At 32.3% G+C, this 27,045-nt stretch overlaps 3 protein-coding genes across 3 annotated transcripts; 2 read left to right on the top strand and 1 right to left on the bottom strand.

Moving 5' to 3' along the window:
• The first annotated feature begins 10,312 nt into the window (after nucleotides 1-10,312).
• LOC107492254 (uncharacterized) lies at nucleotides 10,313-11,820 on the top strand. The gene has a single exon (XM_052262616.1). It carries the CDS (start codon nucleotides 10,487-10,489, stop codon nucleotides 10,970-10,972), a length of 486 nt encoding a protein of 161 aa, XP_052118576.1. The 5' UTR covers nucleotides 10,313-10,486; the 3' UTR covers nucleotides 10,973-11,820.
• A 3,945-nt stretch (nucleotides 11,821-15,765) lies between these two features.
• On the top strand, nucleotides 15,766-20,122 carry LOC107492252 (phytochrome A). The gene is made up of 5 exons (XM_016113253.3): nucleotides 15,766-15,938; nucleotides 16,080-18,139; nucleotides 18,331-19,147; nucleotides 19,225-19,515; nucleotides 19,652-20,122. The coding sequence occupies exons 2-5, from the start codon at nucleotides 16,081-16,083 to the stop codon at nucleotides 19,860-19,862; spliced, it is 3,378 nt and encodes a 1,125-aa protein (XP_015968739.1). The 5' UTR covers nucleotides 15,766-15,938; nucleotide 16,080; the 3' UTR covers nucleotides 19,863-20,122.
• A 903-nt stretch (nucleotides 20,123-21,025) lies between these two features.
• LOC107492253 (rhicadhesin receptor) lies at nucleotides 21,026-22,395 on the bottom strand. The gene is made up of 2 exons (XM_016113254.3): nucleotides 22,079-22,395; nucleotides 21,026-21,781 (listed from the first exon to the last, which is right to left on the bottom strand). The coding sequence occupies exons 1-2, from the start codon at nucleotides 22,188-22,190 to the stop codon at nucleotides 21,234-21,236; spliced, it is 660 nt and encodes a 219-aa protein (XP_015968740.1). The 5' UTR covers nucleotides 22,191-22,395; the 3' UTR covers nucleotides 21,026-21,233.
• Nucleotides 22,396-27,045: the final 4,650 nt, after the last annotated feature.

Genomic DNA, 27,045 nt, shown 5'->3' with positions numbered 1-27,045 from the left:
CGTCCACCCATGCCAGCATTTCCCCGAAACTGGGATAGGCATTACTCGTCCACCCAAATAGGTGCCACATCCTTAACTCGGATAGGGATTACTCGCCTATGCATAGGCCAGAACTCGAATAGGAATTACTCGTCTATTCTCGGATAGGAATTGCTCGTCTACCCTTGACATTACACATCGGATAGGAATTACTCGTCTATACTCACAAACATAGCTCGGATAGAAATTTCTCATATACCCTTGTAGTCATAACTCGACATCTCAAAATAATCCATAATTGAACTCAGTTCTAATCATTAATCATATCTCAATATCTCAAACTCATAATCATAGCTTGGATAGGAATTACTCGTCCACCTAACAATCACAACTCATCACTATCACTTCAATCACCATCACACCTTAACGTTATTATCATCATCAACCCATCTCTTACTCAATTGAAATTTATTATTATTATAATTATATTAGTTCAGTTAACACTTCTCCATCTCGAAATCACCACCTCATAATCCTAATTCATTATTCCACAAAATTTATACCATTTTAAAGCTCTTAAAATCGTCTTTAATTCGATACAAATTTCATTCCAATCCAAAATTTGAAGCTCCAGTTATGGACTGCTAAAGTTCGTTGAAAATCGAGTTTTTCATCTAAAACACCAAACCTCTAAATTTATCACATTTCCAACTCAAATTAACATTCCAAGTTTTCAAATCAACCCCAAACAAACTAAATTTAATCTCAATCCTTCTCATAAACTCCATTACACAATAACATACATATGCCTCAATTTCAACTCCAAGAACTCAAAATCAACATAATCTCAAACTTACTTATTGACGTAGCATCAATATTCATGCAATACATCACCTTATCAATCATCTACCACATTCATATCACTAACCAACACACCCATTTATCCATACCCAAATCAATATATATGGCATTAACTAAAACCATTAAACATGCATTGAACATACAATTCAACTTATCTTAAGTCGTCTAGCTTAAGTTTTCACAAGACAATATATTTTCTATACGAGAAACCAGAACTATACCTTGGCCGATTCCTCGAAAAACCCAAAGACACTTCTAGGTCAACGTTCCTCAAGAGTCCACAGCCCCAAAGCCTCTTCGAACAAAAATTTATTCACCAAGGTCCCACAATCAAGCTCCCAACATCATCAACATACTCCAATTCAACATTATTCAATTTAATTCCACAACATATCACTATAATCAACATTCAAGCTTTCTAATTCACTAATCAACAAGAGGTTCAAGGTTCTTACTTTACCCACGAGTCAAACGGGCAAAACTCAGTGATTACCCGCTGCTAGAGTTCACCTAAACCATCAAAATCATTCAATTCCTCAATAATCAAAACTCTAAATTTTCAAAACTGGAATTAGAAGATCTGGGTGAGAAAACTCAAATTTCTTACCAGATTGTTTAGTGGGTTTTGTAGAAGATTCTGAGACGAACGCGTGGCCACTGACAGCTCGTCAATCGGAACTCCAGATTGAAAGTTATGATGAAATGCAATTGGACCAAGGGTTTGGCTATGGCTTCTCCTCCCCCTCACCCATTTCAGCATGTTTCCAACTTCAAGTGAGGGAAGACGGGCTGATGCTCTTCTTTTATATGTAAGTGGGCTGGGCCTTGGGCCCATTTTGGGCTTGATTCGCTTGGTTTGACCCGTTTAACCCAATTTTAGGTCAAAACTTTTAAAATTAGTGTCCAAATGTATATTTTAATTATTCGTTCATTCTCTCAATTATAAAATTTAATTTTTTCTTACTTATTTAAATAATAATTTATTTATTAGCTAATTTACTAATTTCTCGAGTTTTACATCATACCCCCCTAACAGAAATTTTTGCCTTCGAAAATTCGCTCTCAAATCTTTATATACGCTCCCTTAGATTCAACAGACCTCTTACCATTCATTTTGTCATTTTACAATGTCAATTCAAACACTAGGTCACAGTCTTCACTCTCATTTATAAGATCATAAACTTAACTAACTTCAAGCTTAAGCTATACTCATTTGTTTCCTTCTTATCCTCGTTTAACTCTTTCTCAATGACTACAAACTTCCTTACCCTTCAAGAGTCCCATGTAAAACAAATTAATCTCAAAGCCTTCTTAGCTATCTCAAACACTAAACAATTTCTCAAATTCTTAGTCTAAGTAAATCCATTATAACCTAAACCACACACACTTTTCATTCCTCGATCCTACACTGATTCCTCGAGACGACCTCATATCCCAGGACTCCATTTTCACGTCACTACAACTCTAGAGCCATCAAAATCACCGCACTTCCGCAGCATCAATCTGATTATAAACCCCCGAGAATCCAATCATGCATTTACGTCATATTCCTTTATTGGATCATAAAACCTAGGCTTGCTCCTAAGCTTTCTCAATCTTACCTAAATAATACTTACACGCATCCTAAGACTCAATCACAATCTCTTAAAAAAATTCTTAACCTCTATACTCACATTATCTAATCATTCAAACTTATAACATGAGTTTTCTAACAATGGTCATTATCCCATCCTCTACACAATGATACCAATTCACGAACCTTTACTTCAAGCTCAAACCTAAGGTATACCAATGCCGTCTACAAGTCTTCCCTCTTCTCAATCATCAAGATCCAATAAATTTAAGCCTAACTAAACCAATCAATTTCAAGTATTTGCCTCCAAGTATTTCACTCAACAATCCAAGCCAACACACCAATCTCACAGTTTTCACAGCCAAGATTCCCATTTCGAGTACCTTGCTCATGTCCATGAGACGTCATTCGGGTTTTGTCCACACTAAACAAGTGATACCAAAGTGATAAATCTCAATATCCCAAGTTAAGTGCTTCAATTTATCAAATGCATGCTCACGAATATTCATGCCACACATATTAGTTAGATATCCTAATTAGCATGTACAGACACCTAGAGTATGCCCAGAAGCATAGTCAGTCTGTTCCTCAGGCTCTACAAGAACGAATGGCTCTGATACCATAATATAACACCCTACCACACAGAGTCTTATGCTTAAGTCATAAAACTGAGGTGTCAAGGTATTACGACCTCTAAAAGTAAAAATATATATTAATAATAGTTGAAAAGAATTTATACCGAGGAGTCTTTGAAGGAAAGATAAAACAAAATGCTAAACCGACCTGCAAATCAAAGACCGGCCAGAATATATATATATATAAAACCCAAAATGCCCAACATACAGCTTATAGGACCTGTTTCTCCAATCGACATCTAAGAGGGATAAAACATAATAAACATATACAGTGGAGATATAAGAGTATCTATATATACATCATAAACCAAAATAGAGTCCCAAAATCCAAAAGTCCTTGCTTTCAGAAGCTCCCAGCATGCCTTAGCGAGGTGTCTCACGTCCCGCATAAGAAAAACGTAAAATATGTATGGGGTGAGAACCAGAGGTTCTCAGCATGGTAACCATGCCAGTATACATAATATATAAGGTCCCGAGAAACCTAGATGCAATCCTAGAACTCCGATACTCTAATTAAAAGCTTAAAGATTAAACTGGAAACCATAAACAGGGTAATTGTCTAAGGCTCTTAGTTCTAACTCAATGATTAACTTAATTCCAATTCATTCCCTCAATCTCTCAACTTCCCTCAATCCTCCACGGTGGAACTGCCCTCGTCACTCCTCCGCCAGTCGAAGGGCATCTCAGTTGTATAGACAAACAAAGCAGACAAAGAAAATAGAAGTAGGATACAGTTGTCACAAGTAGCAAGTATAGCAGGTAACATAATAATCATAAAGGCAAACCCAAGTAAAGTATAGCAAACAAAACAAGCATATGAAAATGATATATGCTTGCCTTATGGCTGATGAGTCTCATCTGTCGGTTATAAAGCCTAACCCGACATGTCCAGTAGCTAACCCTGGACAGAACACCACAACACGGGACAGGTATTACTCGTCTACCCATGCTAGCATTTCACTGAAACTGGGATAGGCATTACTCGTCCACCCAAACAGGTGCCACATCCTTAACCCAGATAGGGATTACTCGTCTATGCACAGGCCACTAGGCCAAGACTCGAATAGGAATTACTCGTCTATTCTCGGATAGGAATTGCTCGTCTACTCTTGACATTACACATCGGATAGGGATCACTCGTCTATACTCACAAACATAGCTCGGATAGAAATTGCTCGTCTACCATCGCAGTCATAACTCGACATCTCAAAATAATCCATAATTAAACTCAGTTTTCATCATTAATCATATCTCAATATCTCAAACTCATAATCATAATTTGGATAGGAATTACTTGTCCATTCTAACAATCACAAATCATCACTATCACTTCAATCACCATCATACCTCAACGTCATTATCATCATCAACCCATCTCTTAATTGAAATTCATTATTATTATAATTATATTAGTTCAGTTAACACTTCTCCATCTCGAAATCACCACCTCACAATCTTAATTCATTATTCCACAAAATTTATACCATTTTAAAGCTCTTAAAATCGTCTTCAATTCGATACAAATTTCATTCCAATCCAAAATTCAAAGCTCCAGTTATGAACCACCAAAGTTCATTAAAAATCGAATTTTTCATCTAAAACACCAAACTTCTAAATTTATCTCATTTCCAACTCAAATTAACATTCCAAGTTTTCAAACCAACCCCAAACAAACTAAATTCAATCTCAATCCTTCTCATAAACTCCATTGCACAATAACATACATATGCCTTAATTTCAACTCCAAGAACTCAAAATTAACATAATCTCAAACTTACTTATTAACATAGCATCAATATTCACACAATACATCACCTTATCAATCATCCACCACATTCATATCACTAACCAACACACCCATTTATCCATACTCAAATCAATATACATGGCATTAACTAAAATCACTAAACATGCATCGAACATACAATTCAACTTATCTTAAGTCGTCTAACCTAAGTTTTCAAGAGACATTATATTTTATATATGAGAAACCAGAATCATACCTTAGCTGATTCCTCAAAAAACTGAAAGACACTTCTAGGTAAACGTTCCTCAAAAGTCACAACCCCAAAGCCTCTCCGACCTGAAATTTAGCCACCAAAGTCCCACAATCAAGCTCCCAACATCATCAACATACTCCAATTCAACATTATTCAATCTAATTCCACAACATATCATTATAATCAACATTCAAGCTTTCTAATTCACTAATCGACAAGAGGTTTAAGGTTCTTACTTTACCCACGAGTCAAACGGGTAAAACTCAGTGATTACCTGCTGCTAGAGTTCACATAAACCATCAAAATCATTCAATTTCTCAATACTCAAAACTCTAAATTTTTGAAACTAAAATGAGAAGATCTGGGAGAGAAAACTCAAATTTCTTACCAAATTGTTTAGTAAATTTTGTAGAAGATTCTGAGACGAACACGTGGCCACTGACGGCTCGTCAATCGAAAATCCAAATTGAAAGTTATGATGAAATGAAATTAGACCAAGGATTTGAATATAGCTTCTCCTCTCCCTCACCCATTTCAGCGTGTTTCCAACTTTAAGTGAGAGAAGAAGGGCTGATGCCCTTTATTTATATGTAAGTGGGCTGGGCCTTGGACCCATTTTAGATTTGGTTCGTTTGGTTCGGTCCGTTTGATCTAATTTTTTGCCAAAACCTTTAAAATTAGTGTCAAAATTTATATTTTAATTATTCTTTCATTCTAAACTATAAAATTTATTTTTTTTCAACTTATTTAAATAATAATTTATTTTTTAGCTAATTATTTACTAATTTTTTGGGTTTTTCAACACGCCGACACACAAATTTTAAAATCTTATAAGACATGTGAACACACACATATACAAAATATGATGTATTTTTTAAAAAAAATAGTAATGATGCTTTGATATTTTATTAATATTAAAATATAAATTAATTTTTAATTATTTTTAATATCTTATTTTAATTATACAAAGTATTTAAAATATTTTTTTAGTTTTAATAAATAATAATATATACTATTTCTACATTTATTTCAAGAATACAAGCTAAAAATAAGGTTGAACATGCTAACACGTGATAGTATTTAGGTGTATCCAAACGTGTTCGGAAAAAATTGTTTACTTTTTTATTGAGACATGGTTGGACACGCGTGTCGGACGAGTGTCGTGTCCAACATGCGGACACAGCAACTTAGCAAAATATTTATGCTTCATAAGTTCTAGTTGATTAAATTTGATACTATTGCTAGATCTTAAATTTTTCTTTCAAATTATGGCTGGTTGATTAATTTTTCGAAATTTTTTAAGTTCGCTCCCTAAAGCGAAGTCATGTTTTTTGTTCTTTGTTAGGATTCTAAAAATTTCTATAATTTCTGAAATAAAAAGATAGAGGGTTAGATTAATTTCAATTAATAAATTAATTTGAAAAAATAATTATTTTACGTGGCAATAAGTTGCCACATCACTCATAATAATAATGTCCTTATGGACTCAAAATGTTATACGTGTACAGTAAAACAAACAGAAACACACATTCATTATTGGAAGAAGAAATGTATCCATCGAAACAAATAAATAGTGTGTACTCATGACTCATTAAATAACTTGGGTGTAAATGTGATTGTTGATACAAATTTTGACTTATGGATAAATTCAATTACAATTCATCAAAGTTTAAGAAATGATCGGTTATGATCGGTTGGTCAGATCTTCGACTATAGAAAAAAAAACACTTTCGACTACGATAAAAGATGATAGTCAAAGTCAAGGACTGTATGATGAAAAATGAGATGAAACAGTAGAGACCATGTGGTTAAATACAAGCACGATAAAAAAAATATGGGGATTGAAAACAAGGCAAGACAGGACGTGGGAGTGTCCACTATAAAGATTCTTCAGGGTCAAAACAAGATCATGGTCTGAGAAAAAGGAGGAACTAAAGTCGTTGTCAAAATTCTTCAAGAACATGTCCTCTTTTAAAGCCTATAAATAGAAGTAGTTTAGACAAAAAAAGAAAGAAGGAGAGGGAAAAAGAGGGGAGACTTCAATAAAAAAACATTAGATTATCATGCAAATTCTACAAAATTTCTTAGTCTCAGTAACGTAACAAAAAATTATGAAGTAGTGTAAATACATTTGAGTATTAGGAGCTCCTTTTATTTTATTATCTTTTATTTTTTCTTCGTTTAATTTTTTCGTTTTAAATATTTTATTGTTATAATTTTCATTTCATTTTTACATTTTCATTTATTCACAGTTTTTTTTTATTTCACACATTTTCGTTTTATTTGTTATAATTTGTCATTAATAGTTCGATATAATTCGTTTTAACACGAACATTAAATATTTCCTAAGTCGAATTTACTATTTTTAGAATAGTCATATTGCTCTTCGAATTAAAATCTTAATACAAATTTAATTAAATATCTTGTCAAAATTATTAAAAATTAAGTGAATTAGTGACTATTGTATGAACTTTTAGATATACTTTCTCCCATTGTTTCTAAATAAAATAAAACATTTGAAATGTGTTGCGAGTAATGTTTATAAAATTTTTTCCTCGTGTGCAAACTCTTTTCTCTTTTTCTTCATTTGCAAGATATAGCCTGTTATTTATTATTAATAATAATAATAATAATAATAATATAAAGTAAACACGGGTCCATAAGACATGCATCTATCGCGACGGTGCTGAACATGGTAGGTATCTGCAACTTGGCTCATCTTTTTTCTCTGTCCTCTCATCCATAGGAGTCGCTAAATGTCCACGTCCTCCAACTCAATCACCAATATATGGGCAATATTACTCTATTCGAATAATCAATTGCGTAAGGAATTATTCTTCTACGACCATATTGCATTATAATAATAGTAATAATTTCTCCTGTTTCGTCGTTTGGTATGTGTCAAAAACGTGTTTTATCTTTCTTTTCTTCCAACTATTAAACTAAGCAATTCAATTTGAATTGGACCTGTCCACTATTAAACGGTAGCTTACTCTTGAATTAACTCGATCAAGCACACTACACACATTATATACACGAAATCAAGAATTTTGTTGTATTTATTTATTATGTTGATTGAGTTTAATAATAAAAGTGAACGCTTGTTTTACTCGATGGGGCGAGGAAACAACAGGGGGCCTAACTCCATAATAAAACAAATACTAAATTAATCGATTGGTCCCAGTAATCATCGAACACAGCATTTAAAATACGAAGCACCCCATATATCTCACACGTGGCCTATGCCCTGTAAAGTCTGCAGCTGATATTACCAAGAGGAGTTATGCCCTACAGTAATTCTAATACCATGTACTAAAATCATTTTAAAAATTTTAATTATATTTTTTAAATTAACAAAAATATACCATATTAATTTATAATGACGCAACGAGTCATTTGATTAAAGAAAACTGCTAGCAAATAGAATATAATAATAATAGTAATGGAATAGAAAGTTAATATTTAATTTTATCGTTCATTTTTCAAATTTTATGAACATGGTTCACATTAGTTTTAGAATAATTTTTTTTATATAAACATTATTACATTAATAAAGCTCTGCCATAAATTATTAGATAATATATTATTTTAATTTTAGCGTTTGAATAGTCTAAAAATAATAATAAAATTTTACATTTAAACAATATATTTAATTAAGCCTATTTATATTGTTACTTCTTTTTTTTTCTAAATTTGCGTATGCAAATTCTTTTTTTTCTCTCCTCCTTCTCCTTTTCCTCCGAATTTGAATTTTCTAAAATTTAAAGTTTATTTTAGAGAGTAAAGTGTGATCTTCTATTCTTAAATAGTTTTTCTTTTATATTTATTCTTAGTCCCACCTATAAAATCAATAGTGAGATATCACACTTTACTCTCTAAAATAAAATTCAAACTTTAAAGGATCCAAATTCTCCTCCTCCTCCTCCCCCTCCTTCTTCTTCTCTAATGTTGTGTCTTTTTCTTTTTCTTTTTCTTTTTCGTTGTTGTCATCACCAATAACATTAATATAGTTCTGATTTTTTCTGATGTCATCATTAAATAATTTCGATTCATTTCTTAGTTTATTTCAGTTCATTTATGTGTTAATTGAAGTTTACTTGATGCTATTGATAAGTATTGAGCAAATTTTTTATTCTTTAAGTAATTTCAGTTCATTTTTTGGTTTAATTGAGGTTCATTTGGATCTAAAAATGAATTTGATGTATTTTCTTAATGATTGAGTCTTTTTAACTACTTGTTTAAATATGAACTAATTTCGGTTCATTTGTGTGCTAATTGAGATTCACTTGATGCTGCTGATAAGTATTGACCAAATTTTTTAGTAAAGAAGAATGAAATTATTCATTATCACTTTATTCAATTGTATTAGATTCCACTTCATTCTATTCAATTAGTTCAGTTTTAAACAACCAGTAATAAAGACTCAATCATCAATAAAAACACATCGAATTTATTTGGGAATCTAAATGAATCTCAAATAAACTAAGAAATGAACCGAAATTATTTAAGAAATAAAAAACTTAGTTAATACTTAACAGTAGCATCAAGTGAACCTCAATTAACATACAAATGAATCGAAATTAGTTCAATTTTAAACAAACAATAAAAAAGACTCCATTATCAACAAAAATACATCCAATTTATTCTTGGATCCGAATGAACCTCAGTTAAACTAATAAATGAACCGAAATTACCTAAAGAATAAAAAATTTTGTCAATACTTATCAATATCATCAGGTGAACCTCAGTTCAATTTTAAACAAGCAATAAAAAAGACTCAATCATCAATAAAAAATACAATTGCTTCTATTATTTTTAGACCATTTAAATATCAAAACTAAAACAATGAATTTTAGAAATTTTATATGACTTTTAATTATTTATAGAGAAAGTATAAGAAGTCAACGAAATATTTGTACAATGTGTACACTAAAAATTTAGGAATGTCTAATTCAATATTAGAGATATAACTATTAGTGTTACCTTTTTCCGTCAACTTAAATTTTTAGGATGGTTATTCTGATGTTCATTTTTTAACTCATATAATTCAAAATTTAGATAAGTCAAATTTATAAAATTTAAAAATAAAATAAAAATAATTAAAATTTTAATATTAAATTAAAACTCACATACAAATTTGAAAACGAAATTCACTACTAGTTGGGGATTAAATGAAAGTGAGGCAGCATAAGAAACTAGAAAAGGAAAATAAAATTTGATTTGGTTACGCTACAGTATTAAGTATTTAAGTTAATTTACGCAGTTCCCGTTTCAATGAATTATTATTATTTGGGCAATGCCGTTGCAGACCACTGTGGCGAGGTTCGCGAGCACACCCAACCTCACGCTATCATTACCACAATCCAAATTCCAAAACCCTAAATGCTCCTTTTCTCCTTAATCTCCATCCACTTTCTTCAATAACACGTTTCGATTTCATGTCTGCTCCCGCTGATGAGATATCCAATCTCGTTAATGGTAGTGTTGCCGATGACGATGAAGACGACGACGACGACGACGAAGGAGGACGCAGCGCTGCTGCACCAGCAAGAAGAAGAGGAGGTGGATTTGGCAAGGCAAAAGAGATGGCGATGCATCAATTCACGAAAGCCAAGACTCAATTGCGCAGAGTCAGAAGCAGGAGGGCTCTGCTTCGATCATCGTCATCGTCAACGTCTTCTGCGAATGCAAGTAGAAGAGGCTTTTCCGGTAAGGAAACTAGTGTTAGAGGCACCGATGATTATTATAACGGAAGTAAATGCAAGTTTTGTTTTTCGCGTCCGAGAGTGTTGGAATCCCCTGAAGAAGGTGGATCTTCTGTCACCAGTGATCCCAATGACCCGAAATTCATCAATGCAATGTTGAGGCTCTTGATAGAGAAGAATGATTTCCATTCCAAAGAATGCAATCCACACATGAATTGACACTTGAAAGGTTCAGTTCCTTTCTGAACATAAACATTGATCGTTGATGCTGCTGTTATTCTTGTTGTGATCTCTGAGTTTGTTGTATCAATTATTTGATATTTAATTTGCTGTGTTGTGGTGCCCTGCTATGCGAAAATGGTTGAAATCAAAAGAATTTGGTTGCTACACTTTTGGATGATGAATGGATTTGGATGGAAAGGTTTAGAGCAGTGTGGTCCAAGAAGTTGTGGGCATCACAAGGCACTTGCCGCCATCATTCAGTGGTTACAGATTGAGGATTAATTTAGAACAGGTGAGTGTACATTGGGAATGAAAATGTTTACTTATATAGATAAAAGAGGTTGCTTGATAAATTGCTGGTAACTAGATTCTTTGAGATTCTGGAAGCTTGTGCTTTTCCTCAAAAAGAGATATGGTGCTGTACATAGTCATAGTAATATTGAATTTTGAACCCCGTCATTTTTAATTATGTCTTTTTAGCTCTTAGGTCTCCTTCATTGGTTTCATGTACTGTGGAAAAATATTCAACATGTCAAATTAAACACAGGCTTTAGTTCGTCTCATTAGTTTGCTTTTGACCAGAAGTCATCCTGTTTTGCAAAACTGCATGTATTTGTTAATAATCAATTGCTTTTCTTGCATTTTTTTCTAATCACTTTTTAGTTCTGAGTGTATCAGTTTTGTGTTTCATCTTATGACAGTTTGTCTACCTTTAACGCAGCAGCTCTTATGTCACTTTTCATGGAGCAGGATAGAAAGTAGAAACCCTTTTATTTTCATTGTGTAGCGACTACATTATTGAATCATGATGTATCAACCATTATTGGATTGAATTGAATTTTTAATGGAGTGTACATTCCATCTACTAGTATATGATGGATAAGCTGCCAGTTTCCCATACTAAAATGATAAACATAAAATAGATTTAGGTCTTCTAAAGTGAACATATTGATAAAGTGAGAAAATGGTGTGTTAACTATCATTTGATCATTTAATAGGTCCCACATAAAGTTACTGATCGAAGAATGGTTAGTCCCTTGCTTAATCACTTAACATGCTCACTTTAAAAGGAGCCACGTCCCAATAAACATCTCTATTGTCACTTGCATGTTGAATAAAGACACAGTTATTGTTATAGTCTAGCAAGTAGCAGAGATTATCTTATTGATTTTAAACTTGATGGTGGCGACCATTTAATTGTACATCTTGGTCCTGTGTGAGACATATGTTTCTTGACTTATTGCATTCTTTCAAGTGAATTTTATGGCTTAACCCAGATGTGCCCATGCTTCTCTCTTTATGATGTATGTCTTGGTCAATGAAGACATTATATTTCTCTTCCAAGTTCTTCAAACTTAAGCTTGCTTCGTTTCCCATTCTTCCAGTGTTGGGCCAGGTTGCTTTTGCTGCATCTGCACTGTCCCCTTCTGTACTCTGTTCTGATAACTTTTATCCGTGCTTTTGTTTGGATGAGACAGAAAAGTATATGGGTTTCTATTAGAGAACTCTAAAACCATGGTTGCTAAATTTTCAATTAGAATACTAATCATGCTATTAATAAGTACTTTTAGGTGCTTTTGGAATAAGACGGTTTCTTATTTTGCAACAATGGGCGTGTTAAGGTGTGTGGTAAGTAGAGATAATTAAATTGGTTCCTCGGTTTTTACTTTTTACTCGATGAGCTTAATTTTTCAATTAATAAAATTAATCCCATGATTTTACATTGTCAATCAAGTTAGTTCTTCTTTAGTTTATCATTCAGGCGTTAATGTGGAACGTCAAATGAGGGATCAATTTGATTGTTATCCCAACATGACATTAAAAATTTAATAGTACAGAGTATTCTTCAAATTAGTTGCTAAATAGATATAGTGTGTTTTTGGATTACAGTTTACAAACTGGAATTTGCATAAAATTGATTTTGCAAACTTGATTTTGATAAAAATTAAGTTTGTATTAAAATGATTTATGTTTGGTAATTTTTGTATCAAAACAGATTATAGTAAAATAAATGTTGTTTGACTTATATCATTCAAAATCACTTTTAAATAAAAAATTACTAAAATGGACATCAACTTAAACAATTTTTTTATATTATCCTATCATTTTAATTTAGATATTTAAATAGATGAATTCTCAATAATCTTATTCTTAATATTAATTTAGAATCCAACGTTTATGATTTTATTATTATCTATGATTAATTTTTTATTCAATTTATCTTTTTTAATAGAATCATAATTTATATTACAAAAAATTATACTAAAACATAGTATACGAGAATTACAATTATAAAAGAGAGTACTAAAAACAATAAAAAAACTTAAATATTTACGTTTTAGTGATGGAAACAAATCTGAAAATTCTTAATAATCTTTTTATATAGTATATTTTTAGTACTTTTAGTATTCTTTTTTTGTATACTATAAATTTTTACTATTATTATTATTTACGGTTAATTTTTTGTTTAATTTACTTTACCTAATAGAATCAATAAATCATATTATAAAAAGATAATAACAAACATAATACACAAAAATTATAATTTTAAAAATGTATAATATCAAACAAACAGTTAAAAAAATAAAAATAAATAAATAATAAAAAAATAAAACTCATATAAATAGAAATAACAAGAATTCTATAAATAATACAATATATATATAAAGGATAAAGTTGGTAAAAGATAAATAAATGATTAGTATCTATAACTAAAAACCTATTAAAAAACGCAGAAACTAAAAATAGTTATTTCTTGTAAACGCTTTCAAGAAATCTAAACGTGCTTCCCTTCCAACGAGTTTCCAAACACAATAATCAAATTGGCATCCTAGTTTTTATCTATAATCAAATTGATCCATTGCTTGAGGAATCAATTTAATTGAAACCCTTTTGTGCCAGCTTAACTAATGACATAACACGTGACAGCCAACATTGGTTGCAAGCTTTTTGTTAAAGTCGTTTATTGGTTAACTTGACGACGAGAGTAATTTGGTTGACAATTTAAAACTAAATAATTAATTTGATCAATTTAAAAATTGAGTGAACACTGATCATCACATAAAAACTGAGAAGCTAATTTGATAGTTTGATTTCGGTATCTTAACTTTCTTCCACATGTAAATATAATTTACTCTTGATTGTTCAAATATGTTCTCTACACGAGTACATGCATGTATTGTCTCCTTCAAACGATAATTATGTTAATGAATATTAGGTATTTGTCTCTAAAAATGATATATACACACAAAAATTCAGTAACTAAATCAACCATTATACCTACAAGCCACAAGAAAACAGCCGATTCTTCATAAATTTTGTAATTGATTTGTGTGAGACATGCATATGAGTCTAAACGATGTGATGAGTTCATGTATCATATATGCTTTCTTTTGCGAAGAAAATCAGCCATGAGTTTGATTCTCAGGAAATATGTGACGGTGTTTTGACAAATAGATAAAGAAAAAATGGTATCCCTTGCCCAGCCTTTATTCCGAAAAAACTTTTAGCTTTGGTTGCAAACAGGAATCCCAAAAGTAAAAGCTTTATATTCCAATTTCCAATAGATGATTCAAACCCAAAAAAATATCTGGATGCTCTAAGTAGATAATTACGAACATCTCATCCGGTCAGGGTGCAAATTATACTGAATGAAATGTGACCGTTACTGTAGTTACAAGAGAAAACGACAAAGGTGGTGAAATGGTTACAGCAGGATTAAAAAAAAAAAAAAGAAGGAATTTGTTGATAGTGCTTTTACATTGGTTTATTACTGTATGCTCAAACCGTTGTTGATAGAATGAAGGAAAATCACATCACGTGGTTTCTACTTTGTTGTTTCCCTTCCCTGTTACAAACACTTATGGGGCCATCTTCAAACAAGCCTGCACATGAAGGATGACACTCTCTTGTTGCTGCTTATTTATGGATCAGTTTTAAATGTGTTTAGCGATAGATTAAATGTCAAGATATTTACAATCAGTGTTTCAATTTAGCAATCGAGCCACTCACATAAAGACGTTGAAAATATCTTTTTTAAAGATATTTTTTAATAATTAAATTTTAACATATATAATCGATTAAATCGTATTATTTTTGTCAAAGGCTAGACAAATTGATTTAAACAAAAAATGGTGAATCAAATCTTAAACTAGTCTAAATTATAAAGGACTAAAATTTAGGATTCTCAAAATTAATATATATAATAAAAGTATTTTAGTCATTATTATAATAGGATATTGTAGTAATTTTTTATAAAAATAAATATTAATTTAGACCAGTTCAAGATTTGATTCACCATTTTTTCGGTTAAATTAATTTATCTAGCCTAATTTTGACAAAAATAATATGATTTAATCGATTATATATGTTAAATTTTAATTATTAAAAAAAATATCTTTAAAAAAAAAACAATTTAGACATCTTTATCCGAATACATTTTTAGCAATATGTGTTAGTTGAGTTATTTCTAAATTAAACTAGTATTTAGAAGGAATAGCAGCACACTACGAATTTAACGATTATCGTTACCTTTGACGTCTGAAATTGTAGCCGACATGAAAGGAAAATAGAAAGTCAAAGATGAGGTAATTAAAGGAAGGAGGCAGGGAGAGGAGTTACGGTGCGGCTAGGCCCAGGATAAGATAGTGTATACAAAACAAAACAAAAAAGGTAAAAGCCGCCCTTTCCATTTTAACGACAAAATTATTTTATATGCATCAAAATTAAATTATAAATATTTTTAAAACGTTTTATTTAACGAATATCATGAAATTAGATATGACATGGCAGTGGGTGATGTTTGAATCTGTAGTGAGGATTTGGAGTAGTTATCCTCACTTGCCACCAAAAACTCATTAACTCATAAATATCCATCTTCGCCTTTTCATGCCTTTTCTTTCACGCCATACATAGATGCTGCTTCTGCTTCATCTTCTTCATCTGCATAATTCATAGTTCCAAGGTCGGTGATTTCACCTTTCTCTTTCTCTGCTAATTGTTGTGTGAGAACATCCATATGCTACTTCTTTAATTTGATATGAATCGAACAGTGTTATGATGTGATTGGGCTGATAATCGATATATTTATTGGTTCCGGCATCAGAATGTCGTCGTCGAGGCGAAGCCAATCATCGAGCAATTCAAGCAGATCAAGACAGAGTGCAAGAGTAATTGCTCAGACAAGTGTGGATGCAAAGCTGCATGCAAACTTTGAGGAGTCCGGAAGTTCATTCGACTACTCCAATTCGGTGCGGTTGTCTTCCGGTACAGTCAGTGGAGAAAACCAGGCAAGATGTGACAGAGTTACAGCAGCTTATCTTCATCAAATGCAGAAGGGGAAGTTCATCCAGCCCTTTGGGTGCTTGCTAGCTTTGGATGACAAGACACTTAGGGTCATTGCATACAGTCACAATGCATCTGAAATGCTTACCATGGTCAGCCATGCTGTTCCAAGTGTTGGTGATCACACTGCTCTTGCCATTGGCACCGACATTCGGACTATTTTCACGCCCTCAAGTGCTGCTGCTTTGCAAAAGGCCCTTGCAGTTCCGGAGGTTTCGCTTCTTAACCCCATTCTAGTTCATTGCAAGACTTCTGGCAAGCCCTTCTATGCAATTGTTCATCGTATTACCGCTAGTTTGATCATTGATTTCGAGCCTGTTAAGCCTCATGAAGTTCCCATGACTGCTGCCGGAGCCCTGCAATCTTACAAGCTTGCGGCCAAAGCAATAACTAGATTGCAGTCTTTGCCCAGTGGGAGCATGGAAACGCTTTGTGACACCATGGTTCAAGAAGTTTTTGAGCTCACGGGTTATGACAGGGTGATGGCTTATAAATTTCATGAGGATGATCATGGGGAAGTGATTGCTGAGGTTGCAAAGCCAGGTCTTGAGCCATATCTGGGTTTGCACTATCCAGCCACTGATATTCCCCAGGCTGCGCGCTTCTTGTTTATGAAGAACAAGGTCCGAATGATAGTTGATTGTCGTGCAAAGCATGTGAAGGTGCTTCAAGACCCCAAAGTTTCCATTGATTTAACTTTGTGCGGTTCAACTTTAAGGGCTGCTCATAGTTGTCACTTGCAATATATGGAAAATATGAATTCAATTGCTTCCCTGGTTATGGCAGTTGTGGTCAATGATAACGATGAAGATGGGGATGGCTCTGATGTTGTTCAGCCACAAAAGAGAAAGAGACTTTGGGGTTTAGTAGTTTGCCATAACACTACTCCAAGGTTTGTTCCCTTTCCTCTAAGGTATGCTTGTGAGTTTTTGGCTCAAGTATTTGCCATCCATGTGAATAAGGAATTAGAGTTAGAATATCAGATTGTTGAGAAGAATATCCTGCGCACGCAGACACTCTTGTGCGATATGCTGATGCGAGATGCACCCCTTGGTATTGTATCACAGAGCCCTAATATAATGGATCTTGTGAGATGTGATGGAGCAGCACTCTTGTATAGAGACAAGGTATGGAGATTAGGTGTGGCTCCAAGTGAATCTCACATAAGAGAGTTAGCTTTATGGCTCTCTAAGTGCCACAAGGACTCCACGGGTTTGAGTACAGATAGCTTGTCTGATGCAGGCTTCCCAGGAGCTGCTGCTCTTGGTGATGTTGTTTGTGGAATGGCAGCTGTGAGAATTTCTTCCATGGACATAGTTTTCTGGTTTAGATCACACACTGCTGCAGAAATCAGATGGGGTGGTGCCAAGCATGAACCTGGTGACAGGGATGATCCTACAAAGATGAGTCCAAGATCATCATTCAAGGCTTTCCTTGAAGTTGTGAAGGGAAGGAGCTTACCATGGAAGGACTACGAAATGGATGCTATCCATTCATTGCAGCTAATACTGAGAAATTCATTCAAAGATAATGAGATTATGGATATAAGCACGCAAGCTATTGATACAAGACTAAATGATTTGAAGATTGAAGGGATGCAAGAATTAGAAGCAGTGACGAGTGAGATGGTTCGATTAATTGAAACAGCATCAGTGCCAATTTTGGCAGTTAATGTTGATGGGATGGTCAATGGATGGAACACGAAGATTGCTGAGTTGACAGGCCTTTCAGTTGAGGAAGCTATTGGAAAGGATTTACTTACGCTGGTTGAGGATTTTTCAGCAGAGAGAGTCAAGAAGATGCTGGACATGGCACTGCAGGGTATGTCTTTTTTCTATTCACCATTTTATCCTTTTGTCATAAGAAACTTTAGAAATGTGATTATAAGTTGTTCCCTTTGGCCATCCATGAATGTTGCATTGATGAAGAATTAACAAAAAGATACTTACAATCTCAGATTTCCATATTCTCTATAGATCATTTATTTATTTGTTTTGTTACTTTGTAATTAGGTAAAGAAGAGAAGAATTTCCAATTTGAGATCAAAACACATGGTGTGAAGATTGATTCAGGTCCTATCAGCTTGGTAGTTAATGCTTGTGCAAGCAGGAATCTCCAAAACAGCGTGGTGGGAGTTTGTTTTGTGGCCCATGATATGACTGCTGAGAAGACAGTCATGGACAAATTCACTCGAATTGAAGGTGACTATAGGGCGATTGTACAGAATCCGAACCCTTTGATCCCCCCAATATTTGGCACAGATGAATTTGGCTGGTGTTGTGAATGGAATTCAGCCATGACAAAGCTAACTGGATGGAAGAGAGAGGATGTGATGGATAAAATGCTATTAGGGGAGGTTTTCGGAACCCATATGGCTTGTTGCCGTCTTAAGAATCAAGAAGCTGTTGTTAATTTTGGAATTGTACTTAACAATGCCATGACTGGTGTGGAAACAGAGAAGGCTGCTTTTGGTTTCTTCACTCGGAAGGGCAAGTATGTAGAATGCTTGCTTTCTGTGAGCAAGAAATTGGATGTAGAGGGTGAAGTTACTGGAGTCTTCTGCTTCTTACAGACAGCTAGCCCTGAGCTTCAACAAGCATTGCATATTCAGCGTTTATCCGAACAAACTGCCTTGAAGAGACTCAAAGCTTTAACTTATATGAAAAGGCAAATTCGGAATCCTTTGTGTGGGATTGTGTTCTCTCGAAAATTGTTGGAGAATACTGAGTTGGGAATTGAGCAAAAACAACTTCTGGACACTGGCACTCAGTGCCAACGCCAGCTTAGCAAAATTCTCGATGACTCGGATCTCGACCGTATCATTGATGGGTATGATTTATGAATATGATTATGATGATGTTGTTTATGACCATATTAAATTCCTTTCTTTCTTGTACTCTGAACAGCTACTTGGATTTGGAAATGGTTGAATTCACTCTGCATCAAGTTTTTGTTGCCTGTCTAAGTCAGGTCATGACAAAGAGCAAGGCAATGGGTATCCATATAATCAACGAAGTCACGGAGCACATCATGACAGAAACCTTATATGGTGATAGTCTTAGGCTGCAGCAAGTCTTGGCTGACTTCTTATTGGTTTGCATCAATTTTACGCCAACCGGAGGTCAAGTTGTTGTTGCAGCCTCTTTAACCAAAGATCAGTTAGGCAAATCAGTTCATTTGGCTAACTTGGAGATAAGGTAACTGTTCCATGCATACTATATATTCCTTTGTTGTACCTCAACTTTATGGAAACAAGAAACTTGTGACATTCCCACATGTGATCATCTAACTACTACTTAAGTGATTCACTGATTGTTTTTGCTATCTTTGCAGCATAACACATGATGGTGTTGGTGTTCCGGAAACATTGCTGAACCAAATGTTCGGACGAGACGGACAAGAATCCGAGGAGGGTATTAGTCTGCTCATCAGCAGAAAGTTGCTGAAGCTGATGAATGGAGACGTGCGGTATCTGAGGGAAGCTGGCAAATCATCTTTCATCTTAACAGTTGAACTGGCTGCTTCCCAGAAATTGATTGCTTAAAGTTATAGGAAAATAAAGAAATACTTTCAGTTTTTGTACATCAGAAAAGCAAGTGTGCAAGAAATCACTTTTCTTGTACAACATACCTTAAGAGTAAGAGTAACATTAAGAGTAAGAGTAACATAGTCTCAAGTCTTAACGCTTCTGTAACTCCTTGTACGGTACGGTGTATATATGTATTAATCTTCACGTTATTCAGCTATTCACATAAACTATTATATATTTATATTACTTACTCTTCCTGCAATTTTAGATTATTTAAGAAGCATTTTTAGTAATCAAACATTAAACAAGTCTCTGAAATTACTGTTATCCCGTCTTCACATGCTTAGCTGTAATATGATGAGGTGTGGTTTCTTTTTCTGATGTGAAAGAAGCATATTGTTCAATTGGAATTACCTTAGACGAAAATCTACTCAAATTAAGATGTTTGCCCCCAGGAGAATATACACAGATGAATTTGGGTTAGTGGTCCAACATCACTAACCATTAGTTAGTTTATTTTGTGAATTCACCATTTCATATGTGTACGGCCAGTTTATGCCTCTATTGAGTAGCATATAATTAACATTGGCCCATAATTTAGTTACCAACTCCCTTGCTTTTAAATATAATTGGAGGAACAAAAGCTATTAGGAATCAATCTTTAGGACACTGACAAAGAAATTCCACCTTCCGCTTTGGCTGTATGGCTTTTTATTTGCAGCAACTTTATAAAACTATATTATATATTAGGACATGATAATTAATCAATCTGCATAGCTTGTTTTGATTAGTGTGAATAAATAAAAAATAGTTATTTGTATTGTAGTATCTATGACTTTAGCGGGTTACATGGTGCCACGATGATAATTTCTAATAATCAAGGCAGGTTTTTTCTACTATTTTGACCATACCTAGCTACATTTCTTTGTGCTGCTAAATATTGGGGTTAGGTTATTTGTTTCCATCCATCCACACCAATATGATAGGAAGTGTAATTATTAATATTATTATACATTATTTTAATACCACCATGGTTCAAATTCAATGAGATTAATTGGAAGGTTATAGAAGAAAGGGAGAGAGAGTAAGATGAGGCATAAGAGGCAACAAGGTGTAGCACTATTGAGAACTAGTAAGTCAACACTGAATAATACACCACACACACAAACACATTGTGATTAACAAAAAGAACAAAGCATGCCGATAGCACCTTTCAAATTCCAATTATAAAAGAAATGAATATGTCCCATTATTTGCTTTTATGAGTTTTCCAAACATACATGATGAATTGTGAGGCAACAAAGAGAGATTGAATGAGAAAAACAACAGAGACATTATTAAAGCATACATATACCAATCAAGTATATATCATTCCTACTATAACAATTACTTCTTGGGAGCAAGCCTAGACTTGATTTTCTCAATCTCCTTGGTACCAACCTGGAATGCCTTGGTCAACACGTTATCCGGGACCGGTGGGGTGGCAGCAAACAAAGTCAGAGGAATAGATTGTGTTCCAGGCAATTGGCTGTTGAAGGCTGAAATAACTGCAGCAGGTTCATTGGCATTGTTCTTCTGGAAGTGAACCAACCCTTTTGGGAAGACAAAGATCTCACCCTTGTAGATGGTCTTTGATATGAGAACATTGGATGTTGTTATGAACCCAACATCAAGTTGACCTTCAAGAACAAACACAATCTCAGTGGCACGTGGGTGTGTGTGGGGTGGGTTGAGTCCACCTGGGGCATAGTCAATGCGTGCCAGAGACACACCAAGTGTGTTCAATCCTGGGATCTTTTCAACGTTGGCTCCTGTTACAATGGAACCGAAGGTTGTGTTTGCTGCCACACCTGGTTTTGCTAATATGTTTGATGAGAAATCAGATGCATTCACTTTTGCAGCGTCTTTACACGTGAATCCATTCACCTTAACACCTGTTTTTTCATTCACACACTACCCATGTCAACCAGCCAATGATTTTTGAGATCTGGGCTATGCTTAATTTACTTAAAAAGATTAACTTTTTTATGTTGTGTTAACAAAGAAACCTTAATTAGTAGTCATATGCAAGTGGGTGCACCATATTATGAAAAAGGAAGCAATATTAAAGTGAGTTAGTTGGAGTTAATTGAAAGAAAACCAAAGGATCAAACATAATGATTATTATGTTGTTGTTGTTCCAGAATACAAACATCAAAGAAGAAGAGATAGATAGAGAATATAAGATATACCAGATTTAGTGTCTGCAACACAGAGGTCTTGAAGAGCATCAGGATCTGATGCTGAGGTTGAGGCTAAAACCAGAGCAAAAGTCACCACTAACACTGAGCCTATGAACTTCATGGTTAACTATGAACCCAAGAATGAGCAAACAAAATTGGGTGGGATGAAAGGAAACAAAAAAGAGAAGAGGAAAATGTGTATTGCTTTAAATGCTTTGGGCAAGTTGGAATGAGTTAATGAGGTTTTCAGTATTTATATAGATAGACACAAAGGTGAGAAGAAGACTTAGAACAGAGACAAAAGGATGATCATGAGTTGAATTTCAATACTGAATGAGTTTGGAATCAAAGCATGCAATATGCCAATTCTTAAAGAATAATAATCATTTGGGTCATTGCTTATTTTTATTTTATTTTTTTATTTTGGAGCTTATTCTATTTCGTTATTTTTAGATTATAATATGATGAGTCTTGTTAGTCTATGTTTTAACTTGTAAGGACATGTTTGAAGAATATTATAAAAAAAATTATTAAAAGTTATTAAAAATATATATATTACATTTTAAATATATTAAATACATAATTTTTGAAAATTTTCTATTAATATACATGTATTTAAAAGGAAAAATAAATAAGTATAATACTATTACTAATTTACTATCATGAACTCATTTATTACTATACCAACCTAGCATTTGCATCTTCGTCACCTTCTATGTTTGTATTCAAAATTTCAAACCAACCACAATTCGACTGGTGGGATTCTTTTCTTTTTCTTTTTTTTTTCCTTTATTTCTTTTAGTTATTAAAAATACTCATTATTTTATCATCATTGTAATATAGTTTCTTAATATATTCCATCTTATAACGTAAATACCTTTAAAATATTTGTTGAATAAAAATATACAAATTTTGTATCATAATTCATAAGTAACCTTAATAACTTTGCTTATCTATGAGGTAAGACTATTATTCCTCGACTTGATTGTCTATCGTGTCTTCTACGATGTAAGGCTCATTGTATTCATAGAGATGTTGATGTTCCATCAAACGAAACCTTGAGTTAAGATAGCTTTTTCTTTTTCTTTTTCTTTTTCCTTTCCTTTTTTTTAAACCAAATAATTGGATTTTTTTTAATAATAAAATAAAAAAATTATTATTATTCTAAACATGATTTTTGGACTTTAATTTTTTAAATATGATTTTTTTTTGTATTTGAGTAAGTTTACTGAGTACCGGCGAACTCTATAAAAATTAGCAAGCCTTACTCGCGGTGTACTTATATTTGTAAAGACGATAACAATAATTGTCATTGTTAAATATAATTTTTTTATTTATAATTAAAACAATCTTTGAAAAAATTTGTTGTTTGTGTATTTTTGTATACTGTTTATAAATCTATATACTATTTTAGACAATAATATAAATTAAAAGTGCGTATTTTAAAAAATTTGAGTGAAGTTCGCTGGATAAGGCAATTTTACCAATTTTTATAGAGATTGCTGATCTGACAAACTTGTCTAATGCCAAAAATAAATTATATTTAGAGAATTAAAGTTTAAAAATTATGTTTAAAAAAATAATTATTTTTTTATTTTATTATTAAAAAAATCCCAAACAATTGGTACGACTATTGAGGTCGTTGACTCGTTGTATATTAAAAAGCTTATCCAAAACGCAAAGAATCTTGAACTCATCAGAAAGAGTTAATGAAGGAGCTAAAATGCTGTGCCTCCGCTTCGGCTATGACTTATAAAAACACGAGTAGGCGTGGAAAGAAAAAAAAAAAATAAGACTCCATTGGTTTGCTTAACGTCGTTTCTTCAACGCTATTTATGGTCAAGAATTATTCCGAAACGGTCACCCTTTAATTAATTGTCTCATGAAAATTCTACATTTTAGGTCTGCCTAGCTCTTTGATGACAACAACGTGCTAACAATAGTAATTACACTACTTAATTAATTGGTTAGGCCTTATTTTTCGAGCCTAATTAAATTTAATTCAATTCAATAATCTTTCTATTTTTTAACCGGTTGCGTCATTGCTCTCCTCATACAGCGTTGGCAACCATGACCGCGTCAAATAATTGCAATTTGCAAAATCACATGAAAAATGGTGCATCTCCGTCCTCTTGTTGATCACATTATCACATTATTATGATCCTAAAGTCGCCTCATTATTAAATTAGGATATAAATTCGATCTTGTATAATTCCCTATTTTTTTTTACTTAGCAATGTGAATGATGCATCCTAAATTTCTCTAGAAATGAATAGCATCAATATCACAAAACAAATCTAATACTTGTCTGGCACATATCACCCCCCAAAAGTCATAAAAAAAACAATATTTATGTGAAATATACCAAATTATCTAACAATTTTGTAATTTTTTTCGCATAAAAATATCTTTATTAAAATAGTCACCTAAAAGAAAATTATAATAGGATAACTAATACCTATTTATAAAATATAAATCTCAAATCAACTCTGATATATAGGCAAAATTTAAACTATAATATTTACTTTAGCTGTCGTTTCATCAACCCAAGTTATTATGATATTTAGTATAATTTCTTTTTTTGTGGTACTGTAATATTTAGCAGGTGGAAACTCAGGTGCAGTCGACTTCACATAAAGTTGATACTGGAGAGTCATTAAATAATTTCACTAATTTGACTAAATTTTTATTCAACGGTTTTCAGATATCAACTTTAGGTGAAGTCGATTTCACCTGAGTTTTTATCTATTTAGCATAGGTTTCTTTTTTTTTGGCTACAAAAACTTGAGTTACTACTTGTTAGCACTTGAGACTCTGTGATCAAGCCCAGCCCATCTCATGAGAGTTAAAAGATTGAGGAATATTGAGAAGAAAACCATGACAAAAAGTGTTATAGTTGAACCAATGGTGTTGCAGAACCGCGTTACCCGAATGAGATTGGGCTCTTCGGGCTTGGACTCAGTTAATATTAGCCCAACCCTCTAAAATCCATCAAAATTAGTTTGGTAATTAATAAACAAATATTTATGCACACTAAATTGGATTATTCCTTTGGAATAGGGTAAAATTGAGCGCAAAAATACAGTAATTGTAATTTGAAAACATATCTAAAGACAAAATTAAAAAATAATTTGAATACTAAATTGATAGTTTCAGAGAATATACAAATAAATAAATAAATAATATTAAAAATAATTAAATAAAAATTAAAGAAATGGAATGCAATTAAATAATCAATAAGACTTTTTAAAATTAAATTTATTTATTTATAAATATGTTATATCACCAAGAAGAAGTAGGTTATTATTCTCAAGTATATGCTTGAGTATAAACATAATAGAGTTGGTTCATTAAATAGAAACACTGTAGTAAATAATTAGTACCAAATGTTAACTAGTTAGCACAAATTTAATTTATCTTTACTTAAATAATATATGAAAACAACTAGTAAAACTAATATTTATCTAAAAAAATAATTACAAAACAAATTATTAATAGTATACACTATTTAAATAATATCATAAATAAAAAAATTTAATTTATCATTTTATAATATAATTTAAAATATATAAATATATATGTAATGACTTTTTTTTATTTGTTATTAAAAGTGAGATCAAATTATAAATAAAAAAATACAGTACTCAAAGTATTAAATTATATAAATCAAGACTAACAATTTTTTTTAATTTTTTTTTCTTTTAAAATTTATAAATAATAAAATAATTTATTTTTAGCAAAAAAAATTCATTAATATATATATTTTCCTCTTTAAAAATTATTTTATTCTCTTTTATTTCATATCAATCATATAAAAGAGATCTGTGAAATTTGGAACATAAACTGTGAAATTTGGAACATAGACTTTATCCTTTGTTACTGACTTGTATTTGAGGTTCTAGCTAGATGAAAATTTTTTTATTTGCACAACAACTTTGTCATCTCATACCAAAAGCTAATGTAATTGGAGCATAAAAGATATAGCTAGTGTCTGTCTATTTTTTCGTACAATGGATTTTAAAATTTTAGCTCTCTAATTTACTGGATTAAAGTGGAATAGAATATTCAACTTCTTAGCTTCTTGATTCAGTCTGAGTTATTTGATACACTCAGAATTTAGAAGAGCACAATTCACTGAGCAAGTTCAACAGTATTAGGATCAATTATATAAAGCATTTTTTTTTAAACTTTTCATCGCCTCAATGATAGCTTAATTTGTCACAAAAAATACTACTTTTGAAAAGAAAAAATTTCATAAAAAAGTTTTCAAATGAGAATTTATTAAAAAACCATAACCATTCTAGTTGGATTGAGGGCTCTAAAAAATCTACGTCATATTAAGTATTCGATCAACAAGTGCTTTGGTAAAATAGACAAACATAAAACTTTGTCAAGTAAAACATTTGTATTCTCTACATTACCAACAGCTATATAATTTGCACAAGTAAAAAACAAAAGATTAAGCACAAACCTCTTTTCTCACATTTAGTTCCTTAAACATGGGATGTGGAGATCCCAAACTAGGTGAAGGTGACATCGTTGAAAAGAATTGTAAGGGGTGAAGAAGTTACAAAAATAGACGCTTCTTCTTGCATAATAAATAATATGTAATAAAGAATATACCAGCAACAATATAAAAAATTTGTAGGTACTCAAATGATGATGAATAAAAACTTCCATTAAATAATCAAACTTTAGGCTTGAATAACAAATGGGAGGAGTTTCAACGACCTAACAAATTTATTATGATTATTATACACAAAAACACATATCTTAAAATCACAACTAATACATTTTGCATGAAAAGAATGGAATGAAAAAATGATCTATTCTCAGTAGTTTTTTTATTATTTTTTAAAAAATATATTTTTTTGTAATTATAAAAGTTTTTTATTAAAATTATATTTTATTTTTTAAAAAATTAAAATAAAATTGAATTTAAATTTAAATTTTAAAATAAAAATTTTTATAAATTT

The sequence above is a fragment of the Arachis duranensis genome, chromosome 6, assembly GCF_000817695.3.
Source record: "Arachis duranensis cultivar V14167 chromosome 6, aradu.V14167.gnm2.J7QH, whole genome shotgun sequence".
NCBI classification, from domain to species: Eukaryota; Viridiplantae; Streptophyta; class Magnoliopsida; order Fabales; family Fabaceae; genus Arachis; species Arachis duranensis.
The sequence above is the reverse complement of the archived record's forward strand: the minus strand, read 5'-3'. Positions and strand labels throughout refer to the sequence as shown.